The 25,836-nt window shown below is 46.1% G+C and overlaps 1 protein-coding gene across 1 annotated transcript in view; it reads left to right on the forward strand.

Annotated features, from left to right (window-relative positions):
- The window catches only part of agrn (agrin), a 556,768-nt gene that overhangs the window by 277,851 nt on the left and 253,081 nt on the right, over positions 1-25,836 (forward strand). Inside the window, exons 6-10 of the mRNA XM_056300025.1 lie at positions 2,101-2,325; positions 8,281-8,487; positions 19,079-19,300; positions 24,381-24,578; positions 24,734-24,934. Of these exons, the coding sequence (XP_056156000.1) occupies positions 2,101-2,325; positions 8,281-8,487; positions 19,079-19,300; positions 24,381-24,578; positions 24,734-24,934 (1,053 nt within the window). The remainder of the gene's footprint in view (positions 1-2,100; positions 2,326-8,280; positions 8,488-19,078; positions 19,301-24,380; positions 24,579-24,733; positions 24,935-25,836) is intronic.

Below are 25,836 nucleotides of genomic sequence, written 5' to 3' on the forward strand. Positions count from 1 at the left end.
TACTTCCTCGCTGCTCTCGTTCCTCTTCCTCTTCTCAACTCAACTCTCCTCCCCAACTATTTGTTCTCCCCTCCTGGTCTGTTTTATCTGAGATCATCACTTCTCTCCTACTGCATGTCATCATTCCTGTTGTAATTCTACTTTTCACTCAGCTTGCCTTGCTAAGTATAAGTACTGCTGCAGTGTGAATTGTTGTTTTATGACAGGACCCCAGCTGGTTTTGTGTTCATGAGGGGGTTAGTAGTCTCTCAAGTTGCCTGACTGAGGTTTTCTCAGTGGCAAGCCAACTGCAGAAGGACAGGAGAGACAGAAACTATACTTTAGCGATGATTGCCCAGGGATATGTGGGAGAGGGTTGAGAGATGGGTGTTCAGGTCCCTCAGTGTGAGGCAGGTAATGTATGTCGAGCCATTGAAGTTTCCTGATTTGCCTTAATACCCCCGAGGAGGGCTGAGGCTCTTGGGACAAGACTGCCCTGGCAGCCTTCGAAATCTTCCATCAACCACTTAGTCCCACTGTTTGAAGTGGTCTGGCCTCACCTGACGTGTACTTGTGATACATCCATACTGTTAACAGCATGGCACCGGGGTACACAGAGACCCTGCAGGCAGTACCCTGGCACCCCGGCCCCTGGTCAGCCTCTTCTGTAAGCCTGGACAGTCACTGGCCTGGTTGGAGCTGGACTCACGTCACTCTGCTTTCTGTGGCTTTGCACCAAAACTCCATTTCTCTCCTTTTTTTTCCTGCCAGGACCCTGGAAAAAAAGTTCTCCCCTCTCTCCCTCTCTCTCTCCCCCTCTCTCCCCCTCTCTCTCACTCTCACTCACTCTCTCTCGCTCCCTCTCTCTCCCCCTTTTTTTTGTCTTTCCCCTTTATTATTGTCCTGACAGTTGTGTTTTATCCTCGGGGCTTTTAAAGGAGTTGCTGGCAGCATGGTAATGATTTAATATGTCACGACACAACAGAAATGCTTTGTCTTCCATCACGGTGAAGGCATGGTGTGCAGGATAAGACCTGAACCCCTATTTCAAGATGAAGCCCCCCCATCCCCAGCCAACTCTTCTACCACAAAACTCCATTATGATCACAGCTGATATGGCCAAGTGTGTCAGGCTGGAGTTCTCCCTGGAGGGAGGGACGAACCAAGGACTGTATCAAATGGGCCCTTCTGCTTTTCTCCTCTCACGTCCTCTTCTTCACTCACAGCATCCAGGCTCCTGCCACTGATAACATCTCGAGTGGAACAATGGTGATGGAGAACCATTCTGTGAATTGTTTTCACCTCACTTTTGTTTTCTCTTCTCATCCCTTCTCTATTTTATCTCTACTCCTCCCCCCATCTTCCCTCCTCTCTATGTTCACTTCTTCTCAACTTTATTTCTCCTGTACTCGTGGGTCTTTATTTCTCCTGTACCTGTGGGTCTTTATGTCTCCTGTACCCGTGGGTCTTTATGTCTCCTGTACCTGTGGGTCTTTATTTCTCCTGTACCCGTGGGTCTTTATGTCTCCTGTACCCGTGGGTCTTTATGTTTCCTGTACCTGTGGGTCTTTATTTCTCCTGTACTCGTGGGTCTTTATTTCTCCTGTGCTCGTGGGTCCTTATGTCTCCTGTACCTGTGGGTCTTTATGTCTTCTGTACCTGTGGGTCTTTATTTCTCCTGTGCTTGTGGGTCTTCATGTCTCCTGTACCTGTGGGTCTTTATGTCTCCTGTACCCGTGGGTCTTTATGTCTCCTGTACCCGTGGGTTTTTATGTCTCCTGTACCCGTGGGTCTTTATGTCTCCTGTACCCGTGGGTCTTTATGTCTCCTGTACCTGTGGGTCTTTATGTCTCCTGTACCCGTGGGTCTTTATGTCTCCTGTACCCGTGGGTCTTTATGTCTCCTGTACCTGTGGGTCTTTATGTCTCCTGTACCCGTGGGTCTTTATGTCTCCTGTACCCGTGGGTCTTTATGTCTCCTGTACCCGTGGGTCTTTATGTCTCCTGTACCCGTGGGTCTTTATGTCTCCTGTACCTGTGGGTCTTTATTTCTCCTGTACCCGTGGGTCTTTATGTCTCCTTGTACCTGTGGGTCCCCCCCCCACTCTTCTTGTCTTCTCAGACCCCTGTAAAAACAGCGAGAACAGTCTGAATGTACTGTGTCGGGTTGAGGCTCATACTCGTCAGCCACTTGTCTTCAAGTCACCAGAGGACTGCCCTGCAGGCGGGGACCTGCTGTGCGCCAGTGACGGGCAGGCCTATGCCAGCGAGTGTGCCATGACCCGCACAGGCATGCTGAAGGGCATCAAGCTAAGGAAGCTCCACGTAGGCCATTGCAAGAAGCAAGGTACCTCAACTTATGTTGACCTTTTTGGCCTCTTGCGGGAATGTGAAATTTGTGCTTAGGAATTCACTTTAAAAAGTAGAGAGGAATCTCAGCCCCTTGAAGTATTCACAAAACGGTCACAGGGTTTCTTCACATTCTACCCACTGGTCTCACAATGACATGAGCAGGAACTGTCATAAACTTGCGCATCCGTTTTAGGGTGCGATTTCAGACAGCTGACAGACAATATGCAAGTCTGGTGAAACGTCTTCCCTTCTAAGCTGTTTTAAACCTACAGCGTAACTATTACACAGCCAACACACAGTACATACTCAGTAACTATTCATATCAGGGCGTCCGGGTGGCATAGTGGTCTATTCTGTTGCCTACCAACACGGGGATCGCCAGATCGAGTCTCCATATTACCTCCGGCTTGGTCGGGCATCCCTCCAGACACAATTGGCCGTGTCTGTGGGTGGGAAGCCGGATGTGGGTATGTGTCCTGGTCGCTGCACTAGCGCCTCAACTGGTCAGTCAGGGTGCCTGTTTGGGGGGAAGGGGGAACTGGGGGGACGTAACGCGTGATCCTCTCACGCGTTACGTCCCCCTGGTGAAACTCCTCACTGTCAGATGAAAAGAAGCGGCTGGTGACTCCACATGTATGGGAGGAGGCACGAGGTAGTCTGCAGCCCTCCCCAGATCAGCAGAGGGGGTGGAGCAGAGACCGGGGTGGCTTGGAAGAGTGGGGTAATTGGCCAAGTGCAATTGGGAGAAAAAGGGGAAATATATATATATATATATATATATATATATATATATATATATATATATATATATATTCCAGCAGTCACCGGGCGGCAGGTGGGAAGACACCCTGGACAGGCCCCAGGCCTGGGCATCCAGCATCCCCGTGACCCTGAGGGCAGGATAAGTGGTTCAGATAATGGATGGCTATGTATATAGTATCTCAACACTAGAAAAAAGAAGTATATATCAGTAGAAATATAAACACAACAAACAACAAAATAAAATGGCTCAATACAGAATATAAGAAAAATCCTAAACATAATCCATAAATATATTAAGATATATATCTATAGAAAAGAAAATCTGGTGATCGGGCAGCATGGTGGTGCAGTAGTTAGTACGGTCACCTCACAGCAAGAAGGTCCTGGGTTCGAGCCCCGGGGTAGTCCAACCTTGGGGTCGTCCCGGGTCGTCCTCTGTGTGGAGTTTGCATGTTCTCCCCGTGTCTGCATGGGTTTCCTCCAGGGGCTCCGGTTTCCTCCCACAGTCCAAACACATGTAGGTCAGGTGAATCAGCCGTACTAAATTGTCCCTAGGTGTGAATGTGTGTGTGTGTGTGTGTGTGTGTGGTGTGGTGTGGGGTGGGGAGGGGTGAGGGGCCCTGTGATTGTCTGGTGGCCTCTCCAGGGTGTCTCCCCGCCTGCTGCCCAATGACTGCTGGGATAGGCTCCAGCATCCCCGCGACCCTGAGAGCAGGATGAGCAGTTTGGATAATGGATGGATGGATCTATCAAAAGTCTATAGAATACACAATATACAGAATATACTTGAATACACTATAAATGTAATGAAACATAAACATGGGGTAGCATACTATACGCATGTGTGCAACGTAGTTAACGTTTTAAAAATGAGAGCGATGGAAATTCACCATGAGCAAAGTTACTGAAGGAGAGAAACAGAGTGGGGATTGGTTGAGACAGATTGTGGGGAAGCCTGGCCTGAGTGACTAAAATGTAGGAGGCAGACTCAGAGCTGTTTCCATTCAACCAACGTGATTTATTTTCAGGGTGTGGCTACATGAAACCACATACAAATATGGACAAAGCAAAGGAAACAACAAAACTCAACTCTTAATAGAACTTAAATTAACAGCACATGCACACATCTACACCCTGACGTCCTACCCCCCTAACAACCCCAGAGCAACTGCTTGAATAGTCCCTTGGAGTTGATCAGCAGCACCTGAGTTCAGGCTGCACCACTGTGGCAGGGAAAGCCAACACCTGTTAACCATTAGATGGATGATGGGACAAATGGTGTGTTCTCACCCGCTTTGTCACACAGATACTGTGTAGCTGGGGGTTCCGAGAGTTCTGTTACACAGAGGTTTTTGTAGAGAGGTATTGCTTTGGGCAGGGAAGATTTCCTGTATCGAACCGTATGACAGCAAAGCTGAACCAGTCTGAGAAAGTGTTCCACTGTCTGGCAAGTAGGTGTTGGAGTGGGTGGTCAGGATTATCCATAATGGATAACAGTTTGTTCACTGTCCTCCTCTCCACCACAACTTCAGATGTGTCTGCTTTTCAGCCAGTGACGGAGCCAGCCTTCTTAATCAGCTTATTAAGTCTGTTGGTGTCGCTGGCTCCAATGCTGCTCCCCTAGCAGACTACAGCGAGTACAGTCACCTGGCCACAACAGACTGGTAGAAGATTTCCAACATCTTGCTGCACACGATAAAGGATCTCAACTTCCTCAGGAAATAGTCTGCTCATCCCCTTCTTATTTACAGCCTCAGTGTTGGTCTTCCAGTTCAGTCTGTTGTCAATGTGGATGCCCGGGTACTTGTAGTCCTCCACCACATTAGCAGCATCTCCCAGAATACACAGGGGTTATGTAGCCGTCCTCTTCCTTCTGAAGTCGATCACCATCTCCCTGATCTTGGCCACGTTCAGAAGCAGATGATTTCTTCCAGCCCACTCCTCAAAATAGTCCACCAGTGCTCTGTACTCTCCTCCCACCCATCACTTATACACCCAATCACTGCAGAATCGCCAAAGAACTTCTGCTAGTGGCATGACCCAGAGTTGTACTGAAATGAAAGTCTGTGGTGTACAAGGTGAAAAGGAAGGGAGACAGCACGGTCCCCTGTGGAGCTCCTGTACTACTCACCACCATTTCAGACAGAACATTACCCGGTCAGACAAACTGCAGTCTACCTATCCAGTAGTCGGTAATCCAGGAGATGGTTGGCATGTCTACCCCCATGGCTTGCAACTTCTCCCTCAGCAGCAGTGGCTGGATGGTGTTGAATGCACTGGAGAAATCAAAGAATTTCCTTCTCACAGTGCAACTGGTTCCATCCACATGCAAGTGAGCTTGCTGCAGCAGGTGACTCCCAGATGAGGTTGGTGAGCAAACTGCAGAGGGTCCAACAATGATTTCATCTGCGGTCTAAGGTGGGCAAAGACCTGTCTTTTTTAACACCCGCATCACATGAGATGTGAGGGCAACAGTTTGATAGCCATTGTGGCCAGATGGAGTTGTCTTCTTGGGAACCGCAACAAGGTAAGCCGTCTTCCACAGCACTGGTATTTTCTCCTGGTTCAGGCTTAGGTTGAAGAAGTTTCTGTCTGTAGAATAGCAGACAGCTGGCTGGCACAGGTCCTAAGAATGCGGGGGCTGATACCATCAGGGCCTCTGGCCTTGCCTTGGTGGAGTCTCTCCAGCTTTCTCCTAACCTGGCCAGTAGTCACCGTCAGGCAGGGCAGGGTGCTCATCGTCTCAGTGGAGGAAAGTCCCTTCAAAGGTTTGGATCCAAGGAGCTCACCGGGGGGATTGAGGGGGGAAGGGCGAAAACATTGTGGGCAGTGGAGGGGGGTAAAAGTCTGGGTGTGTGGTTGTGTGGTGGAAACAGCTGAAGGTTGTGAAGTAAGCCTGTTGGAAAAAAAACTGTTTAGCTCATTTGCCCTCTCCAGAGTGTCCACTGGTTGTCTGTCTCTCACCTTGAACCCAGTGATTTCCTTCATTCCAGCCCACACATCCCTCACATTGTTCTTCTGCTTGAGTTTGGCCTCCAGCTTCCTCCTGTAGGAAGGAGTCTTTGTACTTCCTCAGCTTCTCCCTCAGGTCATGCTGTACACTCCTCAGTTCTTCCCTATCCCAAGACCTGAAGGCGGTCTTCTTATTATTAAGAAGTACTTTCAGGTCACTGATGACTTGGTGCTTATTACTAGGGAAGCCGCGTACAGTCCGGGCCAGCAAGGTGGTGTGTTCACAGAATTTGATGTATTCTGTGATACAGTCTGTCATGCTGTTGATGTCCTCCACGTGTAGCACATAGAGCACATCCCAGTCTGTGGACTTAAACCAATCCTGGAGTGCCTCATTAGCCTCCTGAGTCCACCTCCTCACAGTGTTGTGGATACAGCCTGCCGCTGGACAAGAGTGACGTACTTTGGTGTCAGCAGTACCAGATTATGATCAGATCTGCTGGGGGGGGGGGCAGTTGCACTGTATGCATCCTTAGCATTTGCATACAGGAGGTCCAGTGTTTTATTGACTCTAGTGGGGCAGTAAAACATACCGATAACATGTTGGTAATGTTTTGCCCAGTGTGATATGATTGAAGTCCACAGTAATGGCTACCAAAGCACTGGCATGCTGAGTTTGAAGGCTTGCAACAGTGGAGTGAATGGTGTTGCACGCTACCTCTGCATCAACTGATGGAGGAATGTAGACAATGGCAGATGGGAACTCCCTCGGCAAACAATATGGATGCATCCCCCGCAGTGAGCAGTTCAATGTCTGGGCCACAAAAGTTCCTTCACATTGACATGTCTGGGATTGCACCAACTTTCACTAACATACAGTGCAATCCCTCCTCCCCTCTTCTTACTGGTCCTTATGCTCTCCCTGTCTGCCTGAACAGTCCTGAAGCCAGACACAGCCGCACTGGGGTCTGGGAAGTGCAAGTGCAGCCATGTCTCCATGAAACACAAAATGCTGTGTTCACGGTATTCCCTCTGGGTCTTGACAGCATGCTGAGCTCATTCATCTTATTGCCCAAAGACCTCCCATTCCCCATGATGATCGCTGGAATAGGAGGGTTATATTTTCTCTCCTTTGCTCTCCGCTCAGCTCCAACTCTGCAACCCCGGCATCACCTGTGTTCAGGCGTCGCTCCGGGCAGTAGCGCTGGTTTACTCAACACCAGCAGCTGGTAGCGTGAGAAAACAATGCCCTCCCTCCTCTCTGCAGGGCTCGCTATTACAAAGAGTGTAGGAAGTCACAGTAGGACCAGGAAAAGCTGCAAAAAAAGAAGCCATTGCTGCTAAGTCACTGAAAAAAAAAGTTAAAAAAAACCACACACAAACAAGAAAATAAGAAGACAAAGTGATGAAAAATCAAAATGCACAACGGGAGCTGCTGCACCAGGCTGCTGTCTAGCATGGTGCCATCGTCATCTCTCTCTCTCTATATGATGGATATAAAAAAGCCTACACACCCCTGTTAAAATGGCAGGTTATTGTGATGTCAGAGAACAGAGCTGCACAGTGGTTGACCGACAGGTGTGTAGGAGAAGATCCAGGGGCAACAAGGCAGGAAGAAACCCCCGCAGACTGGCAGGCAAACTCCGTTACTCAGTACCGTACGCTGTATGTCGCTGGCGGGTGTGTCGTGTGTTTGGGTTTTAGGATTTCATGATATTCTTGTGGTGACTTATCTTGAAATATAAATAAGTATATTTATAATCACAAAAACAATCATTTTCTCTTAACCAAGTCACGTTCAAGTCCAAGTCAAGCCTTAAGTCACATGTCATGAAGTCACAGTCGAGTCTTTCTTTAAGTCCAAAGCTCATCGAATGTGTGACTCAGTAAGTCTAATTTGAGCAAAGCCGTCTGACTCTGGTGTCCCACCTCTAGTATCCCACAATTCATTTGGTCACTCTTGTACTCCTGTTTTACCACTAGCAATGCAATCAAAATATATAGAACATGCCCATTTTTTTCTTTTCTTTTTTTCTCATATCTTTTATTTTATTGTTATTATGACTTATTATTTTATCTAAGCGCTTTGAGTGGCTGTTGCAGCTAGAAAAGCGCTGTATAAATGCAATCCATCCATCCATCCATCCATCCATCCATCCATCCATCCATGAATCCCTGCATGCAGTGTGTGTTATATGATGTTGCTCAGTATTGTTCACACATGCCTGTCTTGCAGAGGAGTGCAACAAGGACTGTCCATTCAGTGGAGTGTGCCTGGTGGACACGCTGGGTGCACGCTGCTCCTGCGAGCCCATACAGTGCGATGGCACCTATAAGCCCTTGTGTGGCAAGGACGGGCGTACCTACGCCAACGACTGTGAGCGCCGTAAGGCTGAGTGCCATGCCAAAGCCCACATCATCATCAAGCAGCAAGGGCCATGCGGTAAGTTCAACTGAAGGAAGGTGGAGTTGAGGGTAATGCTTCGCTTTTTTATCTCTGCCCCCCCCCTTATCCCTCGATCTAACTTTACTGATGTTTAGACGGGTTTTTGATTTGTGTTTTCCAGACTAAATGTAAAACATGTCTATTTTTCATGTGTGTTATTCAAAGAGTGGAAATGTGAACAGACAATATGTATGCCTTGTTTTTAAAACTATTCCTTCACTTTCATACACTTCCTATTTCCTAATGCCAGTCACATGCCATCTCTTCATGTCACACCATGGATGAAATCCCACCTTTGTCTCTCATGAATCGCCCTGTCTGTAATTCCTGCAGTGGTGCCAGTCGTCCATGTGTTATCCTCAGTCCTGTCTGTTCTCCTGTCTGACGCTCTCTGTGTGTGAAGGTCTTCTTTCTTGTTGCAGTGCATCAGTCCGCCCGCCACTCTGTCTGTCTTTGTCCTGTCTCTGTCCTCGTCTACATGGAGGTGTCTCGCTGTCTTGGAGACACACTACTCGCTGCAGAATGTGAGGGAGGAGGTGCAGCCACAGCTCCACTAGTGGACTGCTCCCACCTTCTGTGGGCTTGAATAGCCCCTCTTCTACTCTCCTTCAAGTGGACAAAGACCAGATTTGTCTTGGCTTGTTTTCTACTGCTCTGTCTTGCTCTCCTTCTCTCACACCTTGTGTCACTCTTCCAGACTTTCTCTTCATCTCCCTTCCTCTTCCTCCTCTCCTCGTCTTTTCAATTAACTGCTGCTTCAATTGAAATGTCCCACTAAAACAGGATTGGTGTGACTCCCAGAATGTTGAATCAGTTCATCTGGACACAATTTGTAGTGGGAGAAACGTTCCATCACTCAACTAAGAGTACATCTGTCGCCATCTTATAACGCTGTGAATGAAGGAAGCTATTCCCCATCCTCTGTGACTAGTACACGTGGACTCTCTACCTCTAGTTAGTGGTCAATCCTCTGTGTCTAGTACACATGGACACTGTACCTCTAGTTCGTGATCAATCCTCTGTGACTAGCACACATGGACACTGTACTTCTGGTTAATGGTCAATCCTCTGTGACGAGTACATGTGGACACTGTACCTCTAGTTAATGGTCAATCCTCTGTGACTAGTACACGTGGACACTGTACCTCTAGTTAATGGTCAATCCTCTGTGACTGGTACACATGGACACTGTACCTCTAGTTAGTGGTCAATCCTCTGTGACTAGTACACATGGACACTGTACCTCTAGTTAGTGGTCCATCCTCAGTGACTAGTACACATGGACACTGTACCTCTAGTTAGTGGTCAATATTCTGTGACTAGTACACATGGACACTGTACCTCTAGTTAGTGGTCAGCCTCTGTGACTAGTACGCATGGACACTACCTCTAGTTAATGGTCAATCCTCTGTGACTAGTACACATGGACACTGTACCTGTAGTTAATGGTCAGTCCTCTGTGACTAGTACGCATGGACACTGTACCTCTAGTTAATGGTCAATCCTCTGTGACTAGTACACATGGACACTGTACCTGTAGTTAGTGGTCAGTCCTCTGTGACTAGTACACATGGACACTGTACCTCTAGTTAGTGGTTAGTCCTCAGTGACTAGTACACATGGACACTGTACCTGTAGTTAGTAGTCAGTCCTCTGTGACTAGTACGCATGGACACTGTACCTCTAGTTAATGGTCAGTCCTCTGTGACTAGTACACGTGGACACTGTACCTGTAGTTAGTGGTCAGTCCTCAGTGACTAGTACGCATGGACACTGTACCTCTAGTTAATGGTCATCCTCTGTGACTAGTACACGTGGACACTGTACCTCTAGTTAATGGTCAATCCTCTGTGACGAGTACACGTGGACACTGTACCTCTAGTTAATGGTCAATCCTCTGTATCTAGTACACGTGGACACTGTACCTCTAGTTAGTGGTCAATCCTCTGTGACTAGTACACATGGACACTGTACCTGTAGTCAATGGTCAGTCCTCTGTGACTAGTACACATGGACACTGTACCTCTAGTTAATGGTTAATCCTCTGTGACTAGCACACATGGACACTGTACCTCTAGTTAATGGTCAATCCTCTGTGACGAGTACACGTGGACACTGTACCTCTAGTTAGTGGTTAGTCCTCTGTGTCTAGTACACATGGACACTGTACCTCTAGTTAATGGTCAATCCTCTGTGTCTAGTACACGTGGACACTGTACCTCTAGTTAGTGGTCAATCCTCTGTGACTAGTACACATGGACACTGTACCTGTAGTCAATGGTCAGTCCTCTGTGACTAGTACACATGGACACTGTACCTGTAGTTAGTGGTTAGTCCTCAGTGACTAGTACGCATGGACACTGTACCTGTAGTTAGTAGTCAGTTCTCTGTGACTAGTACGCATGGACACTGTCCCTCTAGTTAGTGGTCAGTCCTCTGTGACTAGTACACATGGACACTGTACCTCTAGTTAGTGGTCAATCCTCTGTGACTAGTACACATGGACACTGTACCTCTAGTTCACATTGACACTGTACCTCTATTTAGTGCTCATGGCAATTTGCATATGAAACTGATCGCTGGTTTGGGTCATTATGCCACTGTATTTTTTATAAGGATGGGGACACCTGCAAGTCAGGTGAAACAGTGTATTGTTTATAATGGTGGGATGGACACCTGCAGTCAGGTGAGACACTGTATTGTTTATAATGGTGGGATGGACACCTGCAGTCAGGTGAGACACTGTATTGTTTATAAGGGTGGGATGGACACCTGCAGTCAGGTGAGACACTGTATTGTTTATAAGGGTGGGAGGGACACCTGCAGTCAGGTGAGACACTATTGTTTATAAGGGTGGGGACACCCGCAGTCAGGTGAGACACTGTATTGTTTATAAGGGTGGGGACACCCGCAGTCAGCTGAGACTGACGAAGTGATGAAACGTGTCTCCCACTACACCTTGTATCCAGTAGAACTGATTCAACCTTCTGGGATTTCCTCACCTGGATTATTGAGCATGCATCAAGACATTTGTTTGACTGTTTTTCGTCCAACCAAAACTCCCTCTCTCTTCCCTTCCCTCCCACCACCTTACACCCCCTACTTTGCATGCATGCTGACTTCACCTTATCGCCTCCCAGCAGGTTCTTTTCTGCATTTGTACATGTTATTTTTTACTTGAATGTGACCGACTACAAAGTTGACTGTAAAGTTCTCGGTCTCCGACACACATTTCCATCAAATTGAACCCACAGAGGGCATTTTTGTGGTTGACGTAAATTTACAAAAATAATTTATTGGTTGGGGATGGGGGTTTAATGCTTGCAGTGCTGGGAAAACCACACCCTCATTTGCTCCCACAGTAAAGGCAGCTGTAAACTAGTGTGCGAGTTGACAGTGTGTACTCTCCGGCTCCCTCTACTGAACGTTGTTGGGTGAAAAACAGTGCAGTGCAGGCTGTTAAATCCTAGTCAAGCAGATTCATCTAGGGGCGTCCGGGTGGTGTAGTGGTCTACTCCATTGCCTGCCAACACGAGGATCGCCAGTTCGAATCCCCGTGTTACCTCCAGCTTGGTCAGGCATCCCTACAGACACAACTGGCCATGTTGGATGAGAAGCCGGATGTGGGTATGTGTCCTGGTCGCTGTACTAGCGCTTCCTCTGGTCAGTCGGGGTGCCTGCTTGGGGGGAGGGGGAACTGGGGGGAATAGTGTGATCTTCCCACGCGCTACGTCCCCCTGTTGAAACTCCTCACTGTCAGGTGAAAAGAAGCAGCTGGTGACTCCACATGTATGGGAGGAGGAGGCATGTGGTAGTCTGCAGCCCTCCCCAGATCAGCAGAGGGGGTGGAGCAGTGACCGGGACGGCTTGGAAGAGTGGGGTAATTGGCCGGATACAATGGACCTATCGCTAAGCCCTGCCCCCCTTAAGTTTCTGTTGCTGTTCTGTTGACATACGTTTGTGTACATATTGCCAAAGCATGTAAAACAACACAACAACACAACACAACAATGATTATAATAATAACAGCAACAACAACAATGATTATGATATCAAACAACAACAGTAGCAATAGGGTTAGGAAAATATAAATCTTGCTGCAATGCTCGCTGCTGGCCCCCCTCCCAGGACCACCCGCAGCTTACCTGCGTCCTCCATTTCCTGCTACTCTGGAGTCACATGTTCCAGCTCCTTGACAAAAGCCCGGCGCTGTTTTTCAAATCTGTCCCTTTTAAGGAGGAAGTGCACCTCTGTCTCCACCTCATCTGTCATGCACTGACCACATGTTCGATGCTCTTTTGGCAACCACGTCTTTTTATGTCTCCCCTTTCCAATGGCTAGACTGTGGTCACTGAGCCTGTATTTGGTGAGGATCTGTCACTGCTTCCTGTCTCTGACAGTTAAGAGGTGTTCTTCCAAACCATAGTTTGTTTTTAGGGCCCGATAGACTTCAAGTTTGTTTTGAGATTTGATTTCAGCATTCCAATGTTTCAGATAATCGTTCTTGCTTTGTTTTATAGCTTGATTTATCCTCATGTTGGTTTGTTTTATAGCTGATTTATCCTCATGTTGGTTTGTTTTATAGCTGATTTATCCTCATGTTGGTTTGTTTTATAGCTGATTTATCCTCATGTTGGTTTGTTTTATAGCTGATTTATCCTCATGTTGGTTTGTTTTATAGCTGATTTATCCTCATGTTGGTTTGTTTTATAGCTGATTTATCCTCATGTTGGTTTGTTTTATAGCTGATTTATCCTCATGTTTGTTTGTTTTATAGCTGATTTATCCTCATGTTTGTTTGTTTTATAGTCTGATTTGTTTGTTTTATAGCTGATTTATCCTCATGTTTGTTTGGAATGCAGTGCTGGCCGGAGGTTGGTTGGTCTTAGTATTTGTTAAAGGATTAGTGAGTCTCAGAGCCAGCTGCTTCAGGGGACTCTTTTCGGGGTTCAGTTCTTGGGTTTTCAGAGCTTTAAAGTGCAATGTATTTGTTGGGCTTGTATTTAAGTGCATCCAGAAATTTAGAGATCTTTTTTGTACATTTATCTATAATGGAAACCGGCCTAATTCTGCCCTACATGCATTGTTTGGTGTTTTCCTTTGTATTTTCAGAATCATTCTACAGAATTCAGCACGTAGGGTTTCTGCTGGATGCTTGTCCCATCTAGTGTAGCTGGAAAGACCGAGTGGACCCCATACCTCACTTCCATATAGTGCAATGGGCAGAATGTTAAAGAATTAATTTTTAATTGCATATAGAGCTCTGTGAGCTTTTTCTTTTAGGTTATTCACTGCCCTACTGAAACTCCCTGATGCTGTAATAATTAGACCAAGGTAATACGTACACTGCATCGTATGCTCTAAGGTGATGCTACCTAGAGTCAACTGGTACCTATTTTCCTGACATCTGGGCTTCTTCTGGAAGATCATTACTTTTGTCTTTTTTGGATTTATTGCCAGGGCCCAGTGCTGGCAATAGTCCTCAAGCAGGTCTAGTAGTTGTTGCAGCCCACCTGCAGTTGGTGACAACAAAAGTAGATCATCTGCATAAAGCAAAAGTTTCACTTCCATGTCATACAGGGGGAGACCTGGGGCTGCTGACTGTTCCAGCTGCACCGCCAGTTCATTAATATATATATTAAACAGTGTCGGGCTAAGTCCACAGCCCTGTCTCACCCCTCTATTCTGAGTGAAGAACTCAGTGTGTTTGTCTCCAATCTTAACTGCACATCTGTTGCCCGAATACATTGACTTTATTATGTCATACACTTTACCCCCTACACCACTTTGTAAAAGTTTATAGTATAGTCCTTCATGCCAAATAGAGTCGAAAGCTTTTTTGAAGTCAATAAAACAAGCAAATATTTTTCCATTTTTGGTTTGAGTCACATTTTCATTTATGAGGGTGTGTAGGGTGTAAATATGGTCTGTAGTCCGGTGATTTGGGAGGAAGCCAATTTGACCTTTGCTCAGGACATTGTGTTCGTTAAGGAGGGTTAGAATTTGATCGTTCAAAATGCTATTAAACACCTACCCCAGACTACTGCTCACACAAATGCCTCTGAAATTATTAGGATCCAATTTGTCTCCGTTTTTATGAATAGGAGTTATGAGCCCTTTGCTCCCGATGTCAGGAAAATATCCCGAACTTAGATCGATGTTGAACAATTTGAGTACTGCCCTTTGCAGCTCAGGTGTGCTGTTTTTAAGCATCTCACTTCTGATGCTGTCAAGGCCACAAGCTTTATTGGGTTTTAAGGATTTGAGCTTGTGTGCCAATTCTTCTTGTGTTATTGGAAAATCCAGTGGGTTTTGGTTGTCTTTTATAGTGCATTCGAGCAACTGTAATTTTTGTTTGATCAGATTGTAATTGGAATTTGAGTGTTCTTGTTGGATTTCCGAATAGATATGTTCAAAATTATTTTTCCAAATTTCTTCATTTTGGATAGGCAGGTCTTGTGGTTTTGTAGAGCTCAAATTATTCCACATTTCCCAGAATTGGTTTTGATGCAGGGAATGTTCTATTTCCTGTAGGGTTCTATCTACATGGCTTTGTTTTTTCATTCTTAATGTGTGTTTATATAGTTTTAATGTTTCGCTATATTTCTTTCTTATATCCATATCTGGAGGTTGATGGTGTTTCAGGTTTGACAATTTACGCAGTTGTTTTCTTATATTTTTACAATCGTTGTCAAACCATTTTTCATTTTCAGATTGTTTCTTTTTTCTGTTGCTGGTCCTTGGTAGGACCATGTTTGCTGCCGTCTGAAAGATATAATTGATTTCATTGACAGCTTGGTTGGTACTCTCCTTATTAGTTTCAAACGGTTTGTTAATGAAGTTAGTAATCATATTAAGTAATTTGGATGAATTCAGGATATTGATAAATTTTTCTGCACTGTCTGGAGCCCATCTGTAGGTCTTATTAATTTTGAACAGCTTGCTGGGCTCCGCTATAGGCATTTGAGTCAGGTTAATAGTTTTGAAGAAAATCATAATTTGGTTATGGTCAGAAAGAGGAATTTGTTGTCTGACAGTGAATGCGTTGAAGGAGGTTGGGGTCCATGTCAGTTATTGCATAGTCAACTACACCAGCTCCAAGACCTGAACAACATGTGAACCTTCCCAGAGAGTCTCCTCTGATCCTACCATTAAGCGTGTACAGGCCGGAGGCGCGGCAGAGGTGCACTAGCTCCTTACCAGCCTTGTTCACAGTACAGTCAAGGGAGCTCCTTTTAATGAGGCTTGGTGAGAGGTACAGGGAATGTTGACCAAACACATGTCTGTTACCCTGACGGTCCATGGTATCATGTATTGAACCTGTTCTTGCGTTAAAATCTCCGCACAGTGGCACATTTCCCTGGGCCTGGAAAAGGCTTACCTCTTCATGGAGGTTACTCAGGAAATCCTCATCATAATATGGAGATTCAGTTGGGGGAGAATATAGAGCACAGAGATAGATATCTTTGTTTGATATGCCAATTTTATTGCTGAGTTTTAGCCAGCAGTGGGACGTTCCAATTTTAATTTTTGAAATGGGGTTGGCTAAATATCTTCTGTACCAAATCTCTCTCTCTCTCCCTCTCTCTCTCCCTCTCCCTCTCCCTCTCTCTCTCCCTCTCTCTCTCTCTGTCTCTCTGTCTCTGTCTCTCTCTCTCTCTGTTTATCTGTCTCTGTCTCTCTCTCTCTCTGTTTATCTGTCTCTGTGCAAAGCTGATCCCATACTGTGCACCATCCTACTCAATTGGCTTCAACTTTCAAGCATAAAAATATCCTCTTACCAGTTAAATACTGCATGTGTACCTACCTAGCCCCCCCCCCCCCCACCAAATGCACACAGTCTCAATCCTTTACCTAATACTTTGTAATGTTTTCATTAAAACATGCAGCTTACCTCAGTGTTATAAAGAATTAAGGGGGCACTGATAAAAATTCTTCACATCATGTTTTCTGTCTTGCCAGAGTACTGGGGTTGTAGCGACCTAAGCCTGTTCTAGCTTTACCTTCAAACCAATCAGCCGAAACATTAAAACAGCCTGCTTAATATTGTGTAGGTCCCCCTTGTGCTGCCAAAACAGCTCTGACCTGTCAAGGCATGGACTCCACAAGACCTCTGAAGGTGTCCACTGGTATCTGGCACGAAGACGTTAGCAGCAGACCCTTTAAGTTCTGTAAGTTGCGAGGTGGAGCCTCCATGGATCAGACTTGTTCTTCCAGCATATCCTACAGATGCTCGATCAGATTGAGATCTGGGGAATTTGGAGGCCAAAGCAAACACCTTGAACTCTTTGTCATGTTGCTCAAACCATTCCTGAATAATGTGTGCAGTGTGGCAGGGCGCATCATCCTGCTGGAAGAGGCCCCTGCCATCAGGGAATACCGTTGCCATGAAGGGTGTACCTGGTCTGCAACCATGTTTAGGTAGGTGGTACGTGTCAAAGTAACATCCAAATGAATGCCAGGACCCAAGGTTTCCCAGTATATCAATGCCCAGAGCATCACCCTGCCCCGCCAGCTTGCCTTCTTCCCATAGTGCAGCGGTGGCTAACCATGTGCCATGGAGAGAGCCATGTGTATGCAGGTTTTCATTCCAACCCGACTCCATACCAGGTGATTTCTGACTGGAATGAAAACCTGCATACACATGGCTCTCTCCATGGCACATGGTTAGCCACCCCTGCCATAGTGCATCCTGTGGCCATCTCTTCCCCAGGTAAATGATGCACAAACACCTGGCAGTCCACAAAATATTCAAGAAAACGTGATCAGACCAGGCCAGCTCCGTCCACTGCTTCATGGTCCAGTTGTGATGCTCACGTGCCCATTGTAAGGCACTTTTGACAGTGGACAGGGGTCATCATGGGCAGTCTGACCGGTCTGCAGCTAAACCGCTCCATACACAGCAAACTGTGATGCACTGTGTGTTCTGACACCTGTCTGTCATAGCCAGCATTACGTTTTTCAACAATCTGAGCTACAGTAGCTCTTCTTTGGGATCGGACCAGACAGGCTGGCCTTCACTCTCCACGTGCATCAGTGAGTCTTGGGCACCCATGACCCTGTCGCCAGTTCACCGGTTGTCCAAGGAAGGACAACCGGTGTCCCAGTCATCTAGCCATCACAATTTGGCCCTTGTCAAAGTCGCTCGGATCCTTACACTTGCCCATTTTTACTGCTTTCAACACAACAACTTCAAGAACTGACTGTTCACCTGCTGCCTGATATATCCCACCCCTTGACAGGGGCCACTGTAACGAGATAATAAATGGTATTCACTTACCTGTCACGGGTTTTAATGTTTTGGCTGATCAATGTATATGCCATTATGATACTGTTATTGAGACATGAGTGTGCAAACCTGGCTTCAGTTTAATGAAGACAGCTAGTTGGAATGGCAAAAACTGAAGCAGACACGTCTCTGATGTTCATATTCCTTATCTGCCTCGGCCCAGGAGCTTGCCTTTTTTAAATTATTAAGCAGAGAGCCTTTTTTTCTTTTTAGTCTTTCTTTTTTTCTTCATCTCTACATGTCTTCTCTCTTCCTTCTATCGCTCTCTCTTTCTCATGTCGGTTCCACCGGCTTTAGTTGAAGCAGAGCTGCTCACTGAAATGCAAATGGCTGTCTTTGAACGGGTACACTTGGAACGTCAATTAATCCAGCCACTTACCTGCCCAAAGTAAGCTGCACAGCTATCGTTAGGAGCTCATTTGATCTCCATTGTGCGACTGGGCCATGGTTTTAGCCAGTGTCCTCGTAATACTGATATATGTGGACACTTCAAAGATCTGCGGTACCCAGGGATAGGTACAGACTAGAGGAAATGATTAAGACGCTAAGGAAAAAGAATGTAGGTGTCCTGGCAACAAGAATGTGTAGCATTCCCATGGTAACCTCTTAACCCCCACCCACCCCACCGCCACTACCACTGCCACCACGACCATCATCCTTTTTTAACACTAACCCTGCTGCTTCCTATCAGTGAGTCCTTGTACCTATAAACTGACTTCCCTCACAGTCCCTTTACTCCTTCCTTCCCCAGGCCCTTTACTCCTTCCTTCCCAAGGCCCTTTACTCTTTCCTTCCCAGAGCCCTTTACTCTTTCTTTCCCCAGGCCTTTACTCTTTCCTTCCCCAGGCCCTTTACTCCTTTCTTCCCCAGGCCCTTTACTCTTTCCTTCCCCAGGCCCTTTACTCCTTTCTTCCCCAGGCCCTTTACTCCTTTCTTCCCTAGGCTCTTGAGCTCCACTTGCTATCTATCTTACTATCTATCTTACTATCTCTTACTATCTGCTGGGGGAAACGGAATTTCGTTTCTTTTGTGTACACAAGTACATGAAAGAAATGACAATAAATTGTTCCTGATTCCTGATCTCCTCCCTGCTTCTCCTCCTCTTCTATGCAGTTCTCTCTAAATGTACAAATTATCTAATTGTTGCCTGTGTATTTGTGTGTGTGTGTGTGTGTGTGTGTGTGTGTGTGTGTGTGTGTGTGCGTGCGTGCGTGCGTGCGTGCGTGCGTGCGTGCGTGCGTGCGTGCGTGTGCGTGCGTGTGCGTGCGTGTGCATATTTGTGGGATGTGGGTGGCTCAGATCTGCATGTGCCCAGCCCATGCCTGGAGAAGGTGTGCCAGCACGGCGCTGTGTGTGTGGTGAAGAACGGTGAGCCTGTGTGTGAATGCCCTGAGGTGTGCCCACAGATGCTAGATGCAGTGTGTGGAAGTGATGGACACAGCTACAGTAACCCCTGTGAAATGCGGGCCATGGCCTGTGCAATGCAGCGGGCCATCCAAATCCAACACAAAGGACCCTGTGGTGAGTGCCATATGCTCATTTATTATGTCATCACTGAGGGCCATAAAGTCATGCATATCTGACATGCAATGAATTCTCACTTCCCATGGCTTATAATACATGCAATACAATAACCAATACATGGCCATTCATCGCTATCACATATAAGTTATGATGTGGCCCTCAGGGAACCCTAGCTCCTCGTGTAACTGCTACTTGCACCCCGTAAACCCAGCCTGGTTACCAAACACCAATTAACACACTGTTATAGTGTTCCAGCTCTCTCCTAGCTCTACCTCGCTGCTCCTCTACTCGTTTACCAGTACAAGCCTCCGAATTTCAATGACCTTTGAGTGAAGATAAACTTCACGTCCACTAAAAGATAGATTAGGGCATACTTAGCTGTAATTGGCTACATGACTCATGTCTTCCTATGGCAGAGTATACACCAGTCCCATGGCAGTGACAGTTGAGTTTCTAGAGATATCTAGAAAGTTCAGAGTCACAAAATGAGCACAAGGCCATATTTTATAATTAGATAAGTCCCCCTCAGCAAAGACTCTCAATAGCTTAATGAGGTCTTGTAAGGTCAAATTTCTACTATAGTCTTATTGGTAACTGAATATTTTTTGTGTTTACAATCCAGCTATTTACTTTGCAAGCCCAACGGTTAAGACTCCTGTTATCACCTTGACACCTTGGAATTTTTCTGTACCTAATTCAATACACAATTTAGCCATTCTAGGTTTTTATTCTTTCTATTTTAAAGACCATAGCTATGAATATGACTGACTCTGTAATAAATGGCCAGGTAAAAGGGAATTTGAGAGTGGCTGTGTTAGTTAGCAGGTGCTTAGGCTTATTACAGCTAGAAGAGAAAGATCTGTTGCAGAATATATGCTATGACACTCAGCCTAGGAAGGGAGAAAAAGAACAAAAAATGGTAAATCCAAGGAAAGGATAGAAAAATGAACAGAAGTCCCCAAAAATATTCCATGTTGAATGTAAGGATAAAACACAAATCAACACAAAGGTAGCAGCTATGACTATGTCCAATGGTAGCGGGCTCCAGCAAGCTGTCAGGGTCTTGTCACTTGTCCAAACCAAACCTTTGCCGTCTCTAAGGAGCTTTACCCCAGCTTATATGGTGGTACCCCCAATCACAGAGTCAACCATTCCGACATAAATCAGCATCTCCCTATGAATAATATATATGGCTGAGCAATTTTCTCTTGTTTTTATGTTTGACTCATTCTAAATGCAGCACAAAAAGGGTTCTACTATGATATGACAATAGGCAGTTAACAGATAACTTTTTGTCTGATCAGCCCTCTGCCTCCTCCACACTGGGCACGTTCCTGTGGAAGCCCTTCAGGACAGGGCTTGGGGTTATGGTAGGGCTGCTCCATGACAGGTCCTCTCTGGTGTGATGTATGCGAATGAACTGAACAGCCAGTAGAATCACCAATGGAACTTAAAACGTCAGTCTAGTGACTAACCTCATTTGTATGAAGCACTGAGCTATGTCAGATTGCCTTGACATAGTATGTCAGTGGTTTATGTTGGCCATCAACATGCAGCTTCCTTTTCTCTCTGCCATCTACTGCCAAATTTCTGTCAACAATTTCAGTAGGGGCATGGCTGCCATAGGTAAATGGCAGGTCTTTCTGCAGTAATGAATAGTCTTTATTTCAAAAAGCAGAGGGGGTAGAGCTACTGAAGGGCTCGGTGTGTAAACCAGCACTAGGGATTGTTCTTGGCTCCCAGAGGGCCCGGCTTGTGTCAGTGCAATTGTGTAATAAAATGCTGAGGTAAGGTTGCTGAGTGGAGGCAGCTAACAAATGATGGTGACGATAATTTACATTAATTCTAAGCTGTTTGCACAGCTTTATATGGCTAAAGTGACTGAACTTGGCTATGATCTCACCTCATTATCACAGGCAAATCACTGCTGATATGCAGTACATGTTTAAAAACCAGCGAGAGAGAGAGAGAGAGAGAGAGAGAGAGAGAGAGAGAGAGAGAGAGAGAGAGAGAGAGAGAATATGTTGTGATAGAGATGGACTCTGGTTTCCAATAGAAAATGAACTGTATGTGTGCTTCAGTACAGTACATACATTACATATACACTCACTGGCCACTTTATTAGGTACACCTTGCTAGTACCGGGTGGGCCCCCCTTTTGCCTTCAGAACTTCCTTAATCCTTCTCGGCATAGATTCAACAAGGTATTGGAAACATTCCTCAGAGAGTTTGGTCCATATTGACATGATAGCATCACGCAGTTGCTGCAGATTTGTCGGCTGCACATCCATGATGCGAATCTCCCGGTCCACCACATCCCAAAGGTGCGCTATTGGATTGAGATCTGGTGACTGTGGAGGCCATTTGAGTACAGTGAACTCATTGTCATATTCAAGAAACCAGTCTGAGATGATTCAAGCTTTATGACATAGCGCGTTATCTTGCTGGAAGTAGCCATCAGAAGATGGGAACACTGTGGTCATAAAGGGATGGACATGGTCAGCAACAATACTCAGGTAGGCTGTGGCGTTGACACGATGCTCAATTGGTACTAAGGGGCCCAAAGTGTGCCCAGAAAATATCCCCCAAACCATTACACCACCACCACCAGCCTGAACCGTTGATACAAGGCAGGATGGATCCATGCTTTCATGTTGTTGACGCCAGATTCTGACCCTACCATCCGAATGTCGCAGCAGAAATCGAGACTCATCAGACCAGGCAACGTTTTTCCAATCTTCTATTGTCCAATTTTGGTGAGCCTGTGCGAATTGTAGCCTCATTTTCCTGTTCTTAGCTGACAGGAGTGGCACCCAGTGTGGTCTTCTGCTGCTGTAGCCCATCTGCCTCAAGGTTCAACGTGTTGTGCATTCAGAGATGCTCTTCTGCATACCTCGGTTGTAATGAGTGGTTATTTGAGTTACTGTTGCCTTTCTGTCAGCTCGAACCAGTCTGGCCATTCTCCTCTGACCTCTGGCATCAACAAGGCATTTTTGCCCACAGAACTGCCGCTCACTGGATATTTTCTCTTTTTCGGACCATTCTCTGTAAACCCTAGAGATGGTTGTGCGTGAAAATCCCAGTAGATCAGCAGTTTCTGAAATACTCAGACCAGCCCGTTTGGCACCAACAACCATGCCACGTTCAAAGTCACTTAAATCACCTTTCTTCCCCATTCTGTTGCTCGGTTTGAACTGCAGCATATCGTCTTGACCATGTCTACATGCCTAAATGCATTGAGTTGCTGCCATGTGATTGGCTGATTAGAAATTTGTGTTAACGAGCAGTTGGACAGGTGTGCCTAATAGTGGCCGGTGTGTGTATGTGTATATACATCTCTGCTGGGGTCTTAATGCTGCCCCCATGAGTCCGGTCCTGACTTTATTTCCTCCCTGCAGGGATGGAGAAGCAGTGATAATGTGCATGGCTCAGGTGCGGCCTCATAGCAGTAGAAGTGACGTTTGTACTCTTTCCGACTGATTCATTTATGTTGGCGTGGCCGTGACCTTGTTGGGTGGATTGGAAGAAATGTGCTTGCTTAATCAGCCCTCTAGCAAGACACCACATGCTCAGAAAAGGCCAGATGAGATGCACTACAGTCATTTGAAAAAGGGAAGATAGAAATCCCTCAGTCTCCCACAGGTTTGGGAAAAGATATTAAGTAAGAAATGTGTGAGTGGACAGGGAAAGAAAATCGGCAGAAGGAAGAGGGGGGGTAAAGTATTAAATGTGGGGGAGAAGTGTGATGGAGGTAAATAAGACGAGAGAGAGCACAGAGAGGGGAGGGAGGCAGTCATCAGCAGGGCAGTTGTCAAGGCCTAGGTAGGGTCACAGGCCTTCAAAACACAATCCAGCAGACTTCTTTCTCTACACAGGGATTCCCCACCAGTCTCCCTCCCATGATCCAGGCTGTATTTCTGTGAGGATATCAACAAAATACCTACTACTAGCTTTCGATTTTTTTTTTCTGTCACAGCACACTCCCTCATGCTGTAAAAACCACTCTCTACCTCCTTCCACACCCATACACTAAAACCTCATGCCCTACGACCAAGCCCTCAGGGAGGAGAGCAGTGGCCTTTACTTCCAGCGTGGTGCTAACATCTGCCTGGGCTTCGCGTCAGAAGCTAGCATGTGGGGTTGCCAGACATTGTAGTGCCCCAGGTGTGAGGGGCAGGAACTGATAAAGAACCAAGGCCATTGTCAGGACACAGGACCTGATGAAGGATGATAATCACCACTGTCCTGGGATTTCCTTTTTCCTGCTCTCTGGACGAGAGAAGGGCTGTGACAGATGTCCCTGCTCATCCGTGATCTGTGTGAGCTATGTTGGACCAACTGCTTGGCTTTTTCTTATCTACACTAAATGTCTCACTCCGCGCTCACAGCTAACAAGCTCATTTGATATATCTTTGCTAAAGCAAAGAAATAACTTGTTTCACCATTGTCTGAATTAAAAATTAATTAGAGTAAAAATGATTAGGGGTTGTTCTCATAGTAGATCCCTGGAAGTGCTCCAGCTAAAATGTCAAACCTGAAATCCAGAACATTTCTCCATTAACAGAACTATTTTGTCCATTTGGACCATGGAGTCAGGTTACTCAAAGCTAACTGATACCTTTACTACGGTTGGAGACACCTTCCATGTACTGCTGGTGACCGGGTAGGACAAACATCGGTGCGGTGGCAAACACATTCCTGCTTACGCAGGAAAAAGCACTGAAACAGGGTGACAGTGTAGACGGGTCATCTACCGGTCCTACAGTCAGTACTACAGTAGAACAATGCTGCAGTACAGTTTGCTGTAGTTTGGAGTACATTAGTTTGCCTGTGTAGCTTTTCTTCACAGATGCCATTTTAACGGTTTACTGCTACGCTGACAGCACACAAGCAACAAGGGCTGGGTTTTTGTATAGTTTTGTGTAGTTAAGAGGGAAGGAGAGATGCGGGAAATTTGGGTGATTCAACACACAACCTTTTAGAGGAGCGCTCAACTTGGACGAATGCATGTGATGGTCATCCTGACTGCCAGCTATGCCACTAGCGCTGCCTCTGCTCCTGTCTTGTCTCCGTCCAGATGAGGCTTGTGCCAATTGTTCCTACGGGGCAATCTGTGATGCCCAGACAGGGCAGTGTGTGTGTCCGTCTGAGTGTGTGGAATCCCACCAGCCAGTGTGTGGCAGTGACGGCACCACCTATAACAGTGAGTGTGAGCTGCATGTGCACTCATGCAAAGAGCAAGTGGACCTGCGCGTGGTCAGCCATGGAGACTGCAGTGAGTATCATGTGCACTTTGTTGTGTGTCTTTATTTGTGTGTTTTATAAGTGGTCGTTCACATCCAATTTGACTGCGTGGGTAAAGTAATGAATACTTGTTGGTCATTAACGCTCCTGTTTGTACTGACCCGCCTCTGACACGACTCCATGCAGAAACCTGTGGCGGTGTTGTCTGTGCCTGGGGTGCCCGTTGTGTCCAGAACAAGTGTGCATGTCCACAGTGCTCTGGCCAGGCCTTCTCTCCTGTGTGTGGAAGCGATGGCAACAGCTACGATAATGAGTGTGAGCTACGCGTGGCGGCTTGCATCTTAAAGAAGAACATTGAAATTGCGAAGCATGGCAGCTGTGATGAAGGTAAGGCATGCAGGTGGACGCCAGGTGGGGTCATGGCAGCTGTGATGAAGGTAAGGCATGCAGGTGGACGCCGGGGTGTGGTCATGGCAGCTGTTGGCCCTTGCAGAGGTGTCATGTTTTACCAAGTTACAGCCAACTTACTTTTCAGTTGCCAGTACAGTTTGATAGTTGTTGCATGTGTTTACTTCAGTCATGCTGTTTTGTGAAGCTTAAGCAGGCTGAAAGAGCAACACAATTTTGTCCACAACATATGTCTACAAAACCTTGTGTATGTGAAGACATGTGAGCTCGGAGTGACCACACTTCCTCCATTAAGTGTTTGACCTACGTGGTGAATACATTGATCCCTTATTTGTGTTGTATTTGTATTTTATCACTGTGAAACGCCAGTAATTTCCACATTTGGAATGAACGAGTGTTTCAACCCCATGCACATCATTTATATATATATATATATATATATATATATATATATATATATATATATATATGTGTGTGTGTGTGTGTGTGTGTGTGTGTGTGTACATATATATGTACATATATATTATATATAGTGTAACGTGCATGGATAAGTAAACCGGACCCTTTAGTCGACTGGTTAACGTTGTCGCCCGTGGTGCGGGAGAGCCGGATTCGTGTCCCGGCTGCGACGGTTCCCGACTGCCCCCCATATTCGCTGCAGTATATATATATAGCGACTCTGATTATCTTGGAGCAGACCTTAATGATACTGTTTAGGCCAGTGTTTCTCAACCCAGTCCTCAAGGAACCCCTATCCTGCATATTTTCTTTGCAACCCTGAATAGGTACCTGTTTGTAGTTATTCAACCAATCAGCAATGAATTTTGTCAGATGTTGCACACCTTGCATAATTAAGTGCTGCGAGATGATTGGTCGAGTAA

Source organism: Lampris incognitus, chromosome 2 (assembly GCF_029633865.1).
Source record: "Lampris incognitus isolate fLamInc1 chromosome 2, fLamInc1.hap2, whole genome shotgun sequence".
NCBI classification, from domain to species: Eukaryota; Metazoa; Chordata; class Actinopteri; order Lampriformes; family Lampridae; genus Lampris; species Lampris incognitus.